The sequence below is a fragment of the Tetrahymena thermophila genome (genome assembly GCF_000189635.1).
Source record: "Tetrahymena thermophila SB210 genomic scaffold scf_8253894, whole genome shotgun sequence".
NCBI lineage: Eukaryota > Ciliophora > Oligohymenophorea > Hymenostomatida > Tetrahymenidae > Tetrahymena > Tetrahymena thermophila.
The window spans coordinates 25,499-39,392 of NW_002475963.1; the positions used below are offsets into that span (position 1 = coordinate 25,499).

At 23.0% G+C, this 13,894-nt stretch overlaps 4 protein-coding genes across 4 annotated transcripts; all 4 read right to left on the reverse strand. All coding sequences in view use genetic code 6, as the record gives it.

Annotated features, from left to right (window-relative positions):
• Positions 1 to 1,163: 1,163 nt before the first annotated feature.
• On the reverse strand, positions 1,164 to 5,570 carry TTHERM_00841250 (hypothetical protein; the record flags this gene model as incomplete). Its single annotated transcript, XM_001027241.2, has 1 exon — positions 1,164 to 5,570. One exon carries the CDS (start codon positions 5,568 to 5,570, stop codon positions 1,164 to 1,166), a length of 4,407 nt encoding a protein of 1,468 aa, XP_001027241.2.
• A 2,337-nt stretch (positions 5,571 to 7,907) lies between these two features.
• Positions 7,908 to 9,689, reverse strand: TTHERM_00841260 (hypothetical protein; the record flags this gene model as incomplete). The annotated part of the gene is made up of 8 exons (XM_001027242.3): positions 7,908 to 7,941; positions 8,133 to 8,204; positions 8,272 to 8,457; positions 8,541 to 8,991; positions 9,055 to 9,358; positions 9,412 to 9,490; positions 9,550 to 9,602; positions 9,657 to 9,689. The coding sequence occupies 8 exons, from the start codon at positions 9,687 to 9,689 to the stop codon at positions 7,908 to 7,910; spliced, it is 1,212 nt and encodes a 403-aa protein (XP_001027242.3).
• Positions 9,690 to 11,443: 1,754 nt separating this feature from the next.
• On the reverse strand, positions 11,444 to 11,644 carry TTHERM_00841270 (transmembrane protein, putative; the record flags this gene model as incomplete). The annotated part of the gene is made up of 1 exon (XM_001027243.1): positions 11,444 to 11,644. The coding sequence occupies one exon, from the start codon at positions 11,642 to 11,644 to the stop codon at positions 11,444 to 11,446; it is 201 nt and encodes a 66-aa protein (XP_001027243.1).
• Positions 11,645 to 12,016: 372 nt separating this feature from the next.
• On the reverse strand, positions 12,017 to 13,673 carry TTHERM_00841280 (hypothetical protein; the record flags this gene model as incomplete). Its single annotated transcript, XM_001027244.2, has 3 exons — positions 12,017 to 12,687; positions 12,772 to 12,833; positions 12,895 to 13,673. 3 exons carry the CDS (start codon positions 13,671 to 13,673, stop codon positions 12,017 to 12,019), a joined length of 1,512 nt encoding a protein of 503 aa, XP_001027244.2.
• Positions 13,674 to 13,894: the final 221 nt, after the last annotated feature.

Here is a 13,894-nt window from a genome sequence, read left to right on the forward strand (position 1 = left end):
AATAGCTATTAAAGAAAAAATAGCAGAAATTCCCTACATTTTAGAATATAAATTAAAATAAGAAATGACAATTTAGCACAATTTACCATTATAAAAATACCTTTAATAAAACAAATTTAATAAGATGAAATTTTTAAAAAGGTCAAAAAAATTTTAGATAAGGTTTCTTCATATACTTTTAACAGGTGAATAGCTGCAAAGATTTTTTGAAAAATATCTCAGTGATTGCTGTAGTAACATTATAATTATTAAAAATTATGAGAAAATTGAAAATATTTTATTTTTCGTTAAAAAGTAAATAATTATTTATTCAATAAAAAGTATTTTGCATTTTTATAAGTTAGCAGCCTTTGTAGGTTAAAAAAAAAAGACAGTTTTTTTTAAATATTTCTAAAACTAAATAAATAAATAATAGTTTTAAAAATTCCAGTGATAAAACAATGTTTTTTTTACAAATTGTAGAAATTAATTAGTTTAATTAAATAATAGATTGTAAAAGTCGAATATTTAATCATAATTACAGAAAAATTTTTAAATAAATTTTTTAATTTTTATTATCAGGAAGGGATATAGATAGAAAAATATATGAGTGCTTGATTAAAAAGAGTAGTAGAGATGATTATTTAGTTAGTTAGTTAGTTAAATATATTTATTTGAATTTGAATAACAAAAAAATAGACGATAATTTGAAATAAAAAAATATATTGCTAAAAATGAAATATCTGTGAATAATTTTTTAATAATTAATTTTAAAACTAATCTTGTTATTTTTTTATTATTAGTAATAAAGAATTACTTACATTGTTTGTTTTCAACCATTAAAATAGTAGATGGAGGAGATAATGCTAAAATAGTAATTTTTATTTGTAATAGTCACATTATCTAAAATAATTTAAGGTAAGATAGATAGTTAGATAGATAGATAGATTGATATGTTTTATTATATGGAGAAAAAGAATTTAGTAGCGATTAATTAATTAAGGATTACTTAATTATTAACTAATAATCATGTTAAATTTTAGAAATGGGAATATAATTTTTGATTCAAAGTTTTAAATCAAAATAGATAATATAGTGTTTTTGTTATTGTTATTGATATTGTTGTTATGAGACCATTATATATTTAAGATTAGAAAAGACACAATTATTTATATTCATGCTTTTCAAGGAAGAATTTCATTATTTGGAGAGTAATTGTAGAAAATATTATTATTTTGCTTATCGTCTAATATATTTGAGTTTTCATTTATAGTGTCAGGTTGTAAAATTTATCCATTATTATCTAATTGCTAATTATGAATGCTTAAATTTTCTAAATCGAAAGAAAGATTTTGTAAATCTTTATCAGGCTTTATGTTAAAGCTGGCAAGACTATCGACTGACAAATTTGTCCTTTTTCTAAGTTAGGAACGTTGTATATTACCAAAGTTTTAGCTTTAATTACTTGTCTGCATCATTTGCAAGTAATTGAATTCACCGCCTTCAATTGAAATATGAGATATCCCAGAGAATTGCTTAAAATTACTCCTTTTTTAGAAGAATTGATTTATATTTGTTTAACTTCCAATCATGTCATTAGCACCTAATCCGTCGCTGATATTAGAAATAGCTGTGCCTTATCTTACATTCGATCTTACTCCAAAAACAGCTGGGAATTCTAAACTGTTTTGATGACGGAAGAAAAATTTAGAACGATTGATCTATGAGGGAGTTCTGCCTTCTTTATCGGATTCAATAGATATATTAGATAAACCTGTCATATTTCTTGTTTCACTTCTCTTAAAGGGAGTTTTCTCACTTTCAATACTCATGCATGAAGCTCCTGTATTTTGTCTTTGACTGTTTCTTATAAACTTATCTTCTACATTAAGAAGATTGTTATTTATATTATTAATACCAGAAGGATTTAAATATATGTCTTCTGGATGTTGGAAATCTTAGAATAGATTGTTATTTATTATTGGAGCTCTTTCTTTACTAGGATGTCTGTAAATTGGATTTTAATTTAAATTGCTTCCATTATCTTAATCATTTTAGGTATCTGCTTATGTTTGATTAGTCTTGGCTTAATTGTTTTATGATATTTGAGCTTCTGTGTCATCATTTTAAGCTTAATAATATTCGTCAGAGGAGCCATTTCCTTCATTTTGGCATCTTGGCATGCTATCTTCTTTATCATCTTCGTTAATTGTACTTTACTGATATATATTCTAGTTAGGTTTGTCTAAAGATTTTTCATTTCTTTTACTGTTTGATGTATCTTTTTGCTTTTGTAGCTAGTTGTTATGAGCAGGATGAAGCTATATTTATTATAACTTACTTTGACTATCGCTATTTTATTATGTGACAATAATTGAAGGAGAGTTTGCCTTTTAATCTTTTCCTTTAGTTGGCTACTATTATGCACTCTACTGAGCGGATGTAACTTTGTTATTATTTTCTTATTAGTCAACTTTTATAAAATCGCTTTGAGTATCATTTTGTGACTCTCCATTGTTTACTTAATCTATATCTTCCTGCTTTGCTATAATGTAATTACCATTTTTATTTGCTTAAGAGTTTTCTGAGTATTTTTCATTTCCGCTGCTAGCTTCATAATTTTGCTTTGAATTTGAACTTTTATTTGCCTTAGCTGAGCGAGACTTCTAACTACTGCTTACACTGTAATTGCTTTAGCTAGAGTAAAGGTCTTCTTCCTACTTTGTGTTATTTATAGAAGCCTAATTATACTTACCTCCTGACTAATCATACTAAACTTTTTAACCTGATAAATTTTGGTTTGGTATTGTTTGCTAAAATTATTGTTGTTATTAAACTGTATTTTTACCCTAACTCTATTATAGCTACTGTTAATGGAATTGCATAATTGAACCTTCTTGCTAATTATATTGTAAAGAATAACGAGTTCTAGAATTTGAATTAAGTGGTGTGTAATTATTTGATGGATTTGTCTATGAAACTCTTTTTAATCTTTGTTCTGGTGATTCTGGATCAGGAAGAATAATTTTATCCATATGGAAAAATTGATTATTGTTTGATTCTTATGTATTTTAACTGGATGGAGTTCCCTCTTATTTGACTTCTTGAATGTCATAAATCTAGTTATTCTAATAGAATGGAATTTTTTAAACTTGCTGGTATTGTTAATTACTGCTGCTATAGTTATTATGATAGTTTTGGTTCTATTAATATTGTTAATGTTGATAATTTGAATTTGGCGCACTATATCCATAGCTTTAATTTTAAATTTGTTGCTACTAATTTGGATCGTTTATAACTTATTAAGGTGTATTATTTGATGATCTCCTGTTAGGAATATTCAGCTGCTATTGTGGCTATTATGGTATGTTATTCTAATAATCTGTGTAATATCCTTAAGAATTTTATTAAATTAACTAAGGGTGAGAGTATTGGTTTGTTTAATTTGGGTCATAATATTCGCCAACCTAATCATAAGTATATGGCTAACTAGTTTGCTAGTAATAAGTAGGCATATGGGCTTACTGCTGATTATAATATCCACTCTATTACTATTAATTAATCAAATTATTACTTTAAATATTTTAGGGAGAACTGTATTCATCTTTCTTATTATTCAAATCATCCCAACTCTAACTCCTCATTCTTCCTTTAAAAATTTAATTTTATGGTCTCATATTTGTTTGCTATTGTTATTGCACAGGCTATGTTTGAATCATATAATTTTAGTCATAATTTTGAGTGCTGCTTTGCTAATTTCCATAATAATTCTAGTTATAGTCATATTATTAATTGCTTTAGTTAGAATAAAATCCTGATGATGTTTATTGGAGAGGAATACCATCATTTAGGTTTTGCTGATGATTTGAATTTATGTAAATCTAATTTCTCTAATTTTAATAAACTACACCTTGTTGCTGTTAATACTGACCACCGTACTAACTCATATCAGAATAGCTGATAGAGGGAACATCTTTTTCAGATTTAACAGATGAACGATGCAATTCAGATGATGCCTAACTTTATGATGAAGTAATTTTTGATTCTTTAGCAGTTCTTTAATTACTTGATGTATATGTGTTTTGGAATAAAGAAGTGGATTAGCTATTGAAATTTGTAGCTTAACTGCTTAATGATGTTTATGACAAATTCATATTTTCTATAATTTTTTATTTACTCCTTTTCATAGCTTTGTTTGGGTTTGATGGCTTTTCGATTGGTTGCTAATTTTAATTCTAAAATGTTAACTAAGAAGAAACTTAATTATTTGATCCAGCTCCTCCTTATGCAGATTTTTTAACTTTCTAAGGGAGAGGATGGTTAGGATAAATCAAATCCCAAATAGCAAAGAAGTCATTGAAAATATTTTCTGCATTTGGAGTTGACCAATGAATGTAGAGGAGAAGAGCTAGAATACGTTTTCTAACAAGAGTTTTCCACTATTCTGATTGCTTAGATCCTGAATTTTCATCAGTAATTAATTGCATTAAAAGGTTTTCATATGCTTTTTCTTTTCCAAATTATTTAACTTTAGATTCAAAAGCATTCAATAGATTCATATACTTTGCTGTTTTATTCTTTTACATAGTCTTTTCTATTTCGTATCTGACTGCTCTTTTGCTGATGCAGTTCATTTCCTTAATAATTAAGTTACTTACATGGTTTTCTAAGAAGTAATTCATAAGAGTGTCTTGAAGCTGTTTGTTGGCTGACTTCATTGTTTTATCAAGAATTTTTTCAGTCAAATAAACAAAATCCTCGTAAATAGGCTCAACAAATTACTCTAAGGCACCATAAGGTCCATTCTTATCACTACAAACACCACCTTAATTTGTAAATACCAAAGATTGCTACTGAGGTTAGCTCGGAAGTGTACAGTTTACTTAAGAGTTCTTTTCTGATCTGCTTGAGTTTCTTCTGCTATCTTATTAAGAAGAGTATTATTACTATTAAGATTAGCTTGTACTTAACTAAAGAGGTATTTATTGCTATTAGACTTGATTTGGCTACTATTGCTTTGTGCTAACATTAGGATGAATATAGGCAACACCTTATTACTGACTTTGGCTATTTGGAAAATTTAACTATCCTTAATTCTAGATGAGCTAAGGCTAAATTGGCTACTATTGTGACTATTAAGATGAATGATGACTAAACTACTATTAATGAGGGTTATTACTTCCAGAACTACTGCTTGACTGTAATTAGTTTAATTAATTTGGCTGCTATATTTACTAAACTTATTAATTTTATAATTAGTGAGGGTGAACATAACTATCTCCTTGTACCTATACTTGCTACTATTATTAACTCATGTTAATCTATTAAGAATTCTGCTTATATTATAAATTTTAAGAGTTAACTCTTTAAGAAGAGGGATTTACTGAGGAGCTCTAAGAGGAAGAGGTTGAAGATATGTTTATTAACTAAGGTGGATTGACAGGGTATTGTACCATCTACTAAATGTGCTATTAAGGCTAGATATTTTACATCTATGCTTGGTAATGACCTTAATCTACTCCTATAACTTATCCTTAGCTGTTTCCTTAACGTTAAATTATCATATTATTGTTGTATTACTGAGAGTGCATTTATTATGTTTATTCGAAGTAAGTAAGACAATAGAAGTATCAGTTTCCTTTCTGGAAATGACTTTGCTTTGAAATATTTATTTTATGTTCTATCTATTAAGTTTATATTCTCTACAAATCCTTTTTGCTTGCGATCTATAGCAAATGAGTCTGCTTCTTGTTAAAATATTAAATTGGAATATTATGGCGGGTTCGATATTAAAATTGCTTTTATTCTGATTATTAATTATTCTTATTACTTCCCCAACCTTTAATCAATTTTAATAATTTTTTAGTGATAATTATCAAAATTTCTTTCCTTTTTTTATTTATTTTTTCTGCTTTTTTCCCTCTACTCTTATTTATTTCTCTTAGCTATTTATTTTCTTTTCTTCTCATAGATCTTAATTAAGTCATTGTTTGCTACATTCCTAAAGACGATGATAAAAAAGCAAGTAATTATGATTAATATGATCAAGTTCATAGGAAATCTAATCCTTTTTTTGAGTTAAATTTACAAATATTAGTTAGTATGTATCATAAGAGATTTTCTAAAAATCATAAATCAATAAAAGTATATATAATATTGATGTTGAATTGGATAGAAATTATAAAAATCATATTCTTATATCTCTCCTAATGCAAATTATTTGCACAGTTTATTTTAAGATAAAGCTAATTTATATATATATATATCAATATATGATCACTATTGACTTATTAATTAATTAGTACTTATATTAATTTATTTAATTAAGTAAGTATTATATTGACCTGACACTCTTCTTTTTGTAGTATTAAAATTTTCTATGATTTAATTACTTTTTTATATTTTTATGTTAAGCCATCTTTAAACTTTTGAGCATTTAGTTTTACTTTGAGTTGTTTTTGTGGACAAATATATATCTTTTCCATATCTACGAAATATATTTGAAGCTGATATTTAATATTTTACTGTTAGTTTCTTGTTAAAATATTTTTATATGTATTTTTATATATGTAAGTTATCTAAATTATCTTTCATATTAAGATAGAAATTATAATTTTTTAAGAGTTGTATTTTAGACTTGAGAAATATTCACTGGAACGATTTATTTATTTTGACTATAACTCATAGAGAAATTTTCTAATTTTATATTTATTCAAAAATAATTTACAGAGATAAATTTTTTTTCGCTTATTTTTTATTCATAGATAAAAATAAAAGTTATATCTTAGGCTTTTGTAAAAACAATATTTTCAAAAAGCATTAATTATTCAAAAATAAATAATTTAATTACAAGTAAAAATACTTAAAATTGTTAAATACTTAATTTTTTCCTTCTTTAACAAATTTAAATATTTATTTTACTTTTTACCTCTATCAAATTAATTAATTAGCAATTATTTTGCTATATTTTATAAAATGTAAAAACACACAAAATAAAAAATGAATTTTGATTACTAATTAAAAGAACATATTATTTTTTTTAAGTAAATAAAAATATTTTTTTTAATTTACATACCTAAGTAGTTACTTATTTATAACATTTTTTACCATAACCCTTCTAAAAAGATGACTAGCATTTTTGGCAGATAGTTTATTATATTTAATTATTTTATTCTTCTTTTAACATTTTTGACAAATTGAAGAGGAACGAGAGAGAAAAAATGAACTACTGTATTACTAATTATAGAATATTAATTTTTAGCGCTTTTAATTACTGAGTTTCATGTATGAATTGCAAAATAGAATGTTACTTGAAGCTGAAAATAATAAATAAGTGTATTTTATAATTACAAAGAATTATAATTATATTTTAAGAAAAGAGAAAAAATTTAATGTGTGTAAAGAAATAGAATATCTTATTGCTTAAGTAACATGATTTTATTTAATGGTGATTAAATATGAAATTATAATTAATATTTAATCAAATATTTTTAATTAAAAATCAAACAAATTGTAAATGCTTAATTAAATTTTTATTTGATTATTTATTTGTAATTTTTTTTTTTAAATTAAAGAAGAAAAAAAACAAACAATCATTTTTAGTTTTTTTTGGTGGCAACTTGTTTCTTGCTCATAAGTCAATATATAGTACTTATCATATATAAAATAAATAACTTTAATTTATATCATAATCAAATAAATTAGAATTTATTTTACTATTTTTATGGTATATTAAACACACAAAATAAAAATTGAATTGATAAATAATTAGATGGATAGACAAATTTTTTATTTAATTAAGATATTTTACTTTTATAAAATATAAATAGCAAAGTTGCTATATTCTTGTATGTATGTAGTTACTATTTAAAATATTATTTATTACTCATAATATAATATGTAAGTTTGCCTTATTTAATTACAAAGTTTCATTAATTCCAAGAGATAATGTTACCTGAACCTCTATATTAATAAATATATGAATTTAATTATTGTAAAAAAAAAATAATAATTTTTTAGAGGAGAAAAAAGTGTAATTTATTTAAAGAAACAGAGCATCAGTAAAAATTAAAATATATTAGTATATATACTTAACTCAATTTTTATTTGATAATTTATTTGTGATTTTTTTTAAATTAAAAGAAAAAAATTACTCAAGCATTTTTAGTTGTTTTTTTGGTGATACTACTGTTTCTTATTCATAAGCCAATATATTTCTAGTACTCCTATATTTATTAAAAAGTTTATTATATTTTATTTTATATTCAAATATGCATTTGAAATATTAATTACATCATTTAGTTGATATTTTTTCTTTTAATTATTGGATCAAAAGTAGGGTCAGGTTTAAAAGTTGTTATATCTTATAATTTAATAGAGCTTTAATTATGCTTTGTTATTCTTTATTTTGGTTATTCTTCTTATTATGGTATTTAATTGCAGTATTGTCTCTTCCAAGTTAAAATATCACCGTTATTTCTATATTAATAAATTTTATTTTTATAGTTATTGTTGCCAATTTAATGAATAAATAATCAAAATTTTCAGTTATTATAAATTACAAAGCAGCGACTACGCCATCTGGAGCGGGCTTTTTAGTTTCATAATATACAATATTGCCAGTAGGTACAACTAATTTTCTATATTCTCTTTCTAAAGCTGTATTTTCCTTATTCGAATTATGAGTTGGAACTGCAAAATCGGCTTTATTATCTTTGAGATGAGAGTGATAAACCCAATCACCACGAACAGGGTTATCATTAAGACCCATGAGTGATGCATTCATTTATTTGCTTCTTTACTCTTCCAATGCTCTATATAATCCATGACTCACTTTACTGTAACTGCATTAATTTGATGCGTTAAGCTCTCTTATTTCCTTTTCAATTAAATCTGTATTTAGACCATTTGTTTGCAGTTATTTTAAAAATTAAATTGGATGGACTTAGCCCTAAACTAATTTGTTAACTTCTTCAATGCACTATTTTTAAATTTCATCGCTTGTATCATAATCTATCATTTAAGTTAATTAATTAACACACATATTTACATCTGTAATTATAAGAAAATATTTACTTGGGGTAGGAAGGAATTTTTCTTAAAATTTTCCAACAGAAATTGTTACATCATGTCCTGTAATGATTGTTGGATCGCAAGTATTTGGTTTAAGGTTTTAATTAACTTCGCGGTATTACTTATCTATGCCCTTAACTACCTCACCATAGTTGCAATCTACTTTTTAGATAGCTTTATCGAAATAAGGATTTGTCTTTAAGCCAATATCTTCTTTCACTTTCTTTACAAACTTTTCTTTGTTTATTTTTCCTTTATTCAAATCTTCATATGTTTTATGGAGCTCCATTTTTACATGAGGATTCAACTAAATTTTTAAAGAATGATTATTACTCTTTATTTTAAAAATATTTATAATACTCCTGCCCTTGGGCCATTCGACTGATATCTAGAAAAGAATCCATCTTGCTATGAAACCCTTAAAGACTTATATGAACTTCTAATGATTTATTACAAAATAAATATATACAAATAGTTATCAATAAAATTCTAAAATACCTTGATTAAACATCATATTCCTGCTTTCTCTGGGGTGTAATTGTAAAATTATCCTATTTAAAATATTTTTGTTTATCCTTCAAACTATTTTTTAAATTATGAATTACTAATTATCTAAGGTTTTCAGAAGTCAAACTCATTTTTTTATTTGTTCAGCGCTTCTAACTATTTATTTTTTTTCTTAATTTTTTAAAAAGATATGTAAAATAATAATTATGTTTGTTTATATTCTGCAAACTAATTAAGATCGTTATTAAAAATTCGTTGATTTTTTTTGCATTAAAACAACATTTAAAAAAAACTAATAATTATTATTCCATTTGATTTGATGCGTTTAAGGATTTATTTAATTAATTTTTTATAAACGAATTTTATTTAAATCAAATTTTCTATTTTAAATTTCTAATTTAAAAGTTTATGTTTTCAAATTATTTTCAATTAAAAGTAAAAGAAAAAAAATAGATTAACTCTAATTAATATTTTGAAATTCAAGGAGTAGTTAAAAGATTTAATTCTTAATAAAAATGAATAAGATCAAAAATTTACAAATCAGGTCATGCAGCTATTAAGGTATTTTAAAATATGAATCCAATTATAATAAATTTTAGTTTTCATTAGAAACTTTTAAAACTTATTATTAAAACCTCGAAATAATATTTTTTCTGCCATCTATTTATGAAATCCATAAATTTTTATATTAATTTAAATTAAATAATATATCTAAAAAATTAGAAACATATTTTACATCTTTATTATTTCTAATAAGTTGTTGATTATATTTAATTTAATAGCAAATATATTGTGATCTTTTTAACATATAAAAATTTGTAAGCAAATTAAATTCATAATTTGCCTAGATTTTTAACATAATTTGTAAATAAATATTGTAAGCAAATAAAAATTCTAAATAATTGAAAAAATAAAAACTCCTTAACTGTCTTTACAACATAATTGTTTAAAAGTAAATGATTTTCTCTGAATTTAGTTAAATAAATTAAAAAAATAGATTGAAAAATAAATCATTAATACAAAAATTTACTAAAAAATATGTATTTTTTACTTTTTTGAATTTAGTTTTGCTTTTATTAAAAATATAAAATAATATATCTTTTACTAATAGAGTTAATAAAAGAAATGTTAAAGCTTTTAAAAATATCTTAGACAAAATTAATTTTTATCTTAAATCTAAAAAAATAATATATAATATCATCAATATTTTCTTTTATGTGTTATTATTATATAAATACATTTATAATTATTTTTCTCACATAAATAAAGAATGTTATTTTATTCTGAAACTTTTTCAGTAATTAAGAGTGCTTCACAATATTATTAAAAAACTATTAAAATTATTTGAATGAATTTCATAATTTTTAGATTTAAATTTTACTTAAGGGCTGGTAATGATTTAAGTATTAAAAAAAAATGTTATATTGGTAGATTTTGGATATTATTGAAAAAAGTATTTAGATTTTTTACTTGCTAACATAAACTAAAAAAGGTTTTTGTAAAATGAAATATAAATTTGATTTATAAATATTAAATATTTATTTTTATCCACAAAAATGAGACTCACTGGAGATGAGATGAGATAATAGAAATAGTATCAAGTAATAATTAACAATTTTTAAAATAATATATTTAAAAAAATAGCTCTTTATAATTATGCAAATTTATTTAAGTAAATTAAGGTTAACAAAATTTATTTTTAGAGTTTAAACAATAATAAATAGAAAATACACGCTAGTAAAATAATGATTGTTCATAATAGGAAATATAAATTTTTTATAGAGTTAAAATGGTAAATTATTTTTATTAAACTGATATAATTATTATTTTAGTTATTATCTAGTTTTTTTTTGTTTTAATAAATACTAATTATGATTTTATTATCTCATTGGACAGTATTACTTTAAGATTAATCTAATAATTCTTATTCTTCTTTGTTTTTAATTATAGTTTCATCAGTATTTTATTCTTTAACTTGTTTTTTGTTTGTTACAAAGTACCATGATTTTATTTATATTGCTGTAAATATCATAAATATAGCAATTGTCATTATTCTGATCATGTTAAAGAAGGGGCATCCAGACATTTTAGCTTTACTTTTCTCTTTATTATGTTTTTTATTAATTTTGTTTTAATTTGATATATTAATTTTTGTTTGTTTGGTTGATTGTTGATTTAAAGAGTTAATAACACTTTAAAGCTCGCAAAAACTTGTAAAAATATGTAAAAGATTTCTTTGTATAACTATTGGCATAGAAGGTAGAATTCCTTTCGTATAGATGAAGAATTAGATATTGATAGAAATTCTTCTTTGGATTTTCTTTTCATCAAAAATTTTTGTAAGTAAAAATATATTTAATATTCATTTTTTTGCATGCATATTACTTATTTTTAATGGTTATTTATATAATATATTTTATCTAATGAGTAGAGTAGTAACTAGATTTAAATAAAAGCTTCAATTTTGTTTACTCTTCTTCTTTTTTGTGCCTACTTTTTTGGAGCTAAATATATTACCATTAGAGTGGGGATCTTCAATAGCATCAATATATTTATCAAGAATTTAAAAATGGGTAATTTTATCTGAAACATTTGAGTTTTAAAGCATTTATTTTGACCTATTTTTTATGAAAAATTTGAAAACACTCGAAAAATCTTCATTATTGATTAATAGCTTAATTAGATTGTTATTGTAACTTTTTTTCTTTTCATAGCTTAAATACTTTTTTAAAAATGGCTCATATGAAATTGAACTATGCTTTTCCAAAATTGTTTCAATTTCTTATTTGAACTCTTCACTTTTTAGATATCTTTGAAAGGCTTTCACAATATTTTTTACAACATTTTTCTTTGATAAAGTTCCTAATTGCTGTGAAGTATTTTTACAATTTTATTAGCTGATATTCAACTATTCCTCGGCTAAAATGTTTTCATTTTTCTAAAAATTTTATTGGTCATCATTTTTATTCTGTTAAATTGTATATTTTTATTTTATGATGTCATTTAATATATTAAATAAATTGCTTTGACTAGTCTCCTATTCATTAAACTAGACAAAATTAGTATTATTTTATGATTCTTAAATACTCTGTGTCACATCATCAATTTTTTACCCATTAATCTAAAATCCTATTTTAATAAATTATAAATTAAATTGAATTTATAAAAAATATTTTTTAAATTGAAAAAAATTTCATTTAGAGTCATTTTTACCTATATTTTCAGATTATCCCATAAAATTTCTTTCATCTTCTTTTGATTTTTACCTGACTTCACTTTTAATTTGAGTAAAAAAGGCAAATAGATTTAGAATAGACAATTTAATTTTTAAATTACTTCTCGCTAGTTTTTATGCTATTAGAATCTGAGCTACTGCCTGTTAAATTAGAGTTTTAATATTCAGGATCAAAATTTGAGAACTGCTGTTTATTATTACTCATTTTTTTTGGTTTAGAAATAATTTTGAATAGATTTTTATCAAAACACTTGTCTTCATAAAAAATAATATTTAGAATTGAAGTTATCATTTTTTTATGAGATTTAATTATATTCTTTATAATTAAGCATTCTCTTAATGCATTAGATACAAACATCACTTTGGATTCAATCACTGGATCATCCTAAATATAACGAAAGTAACTTTTATTTTTACATTTTTTTGAATCTACTCTCACGTCAATATAAAAGTCTTCCAAAATTAAAAATATTTATTCTTTTTCGTTTGCACTCTTTGAGTTTAAATCAAAATTTTAGCTTTGATATTTATTTTTAGATAATTAATTCCTTTATCCTTTGCTACTAGAAAATATTATTTTGACTTCATTAATCAAAACTTGAGTAAACCCATTTGGAAATTGAATTTGTGTTTCAAAAATCATAGTAGGATCATTTTGTTAATAATAGAGCTTTGGCTGTACTATCATTTCATTTAAAGTTTATGGTTTTTAATCTTATTCGTTGGTCTAGATTAGCTTCTGTATAGTACACGCACGTCTTTCTACTTCAATTCTTTATATCCTATTATGGTACTGCAATTCAAAGATATTTAATTTTTTTTATGTATATCTATAAGTTTAGTTCAAACTGTTATTTTTCTAGCCTACTTTTTAATCCATTGTTTAAAATTTATTTTTTTATTTTATATATCAATACTTTAATATGCTTCATGCTTTATCATTTAATTTAGTAGGTAGAGTGTTTTTAAGTAGAAATATAGAGTTGAAATCACTCTACTGGATTTATTAAAAAAATAAAAATTAAATAAATATTATCAATATATTTTCATTTATTAAAATATTTTTTTAGTACAGTGTAAAAATAATTAAATTTTTCATAC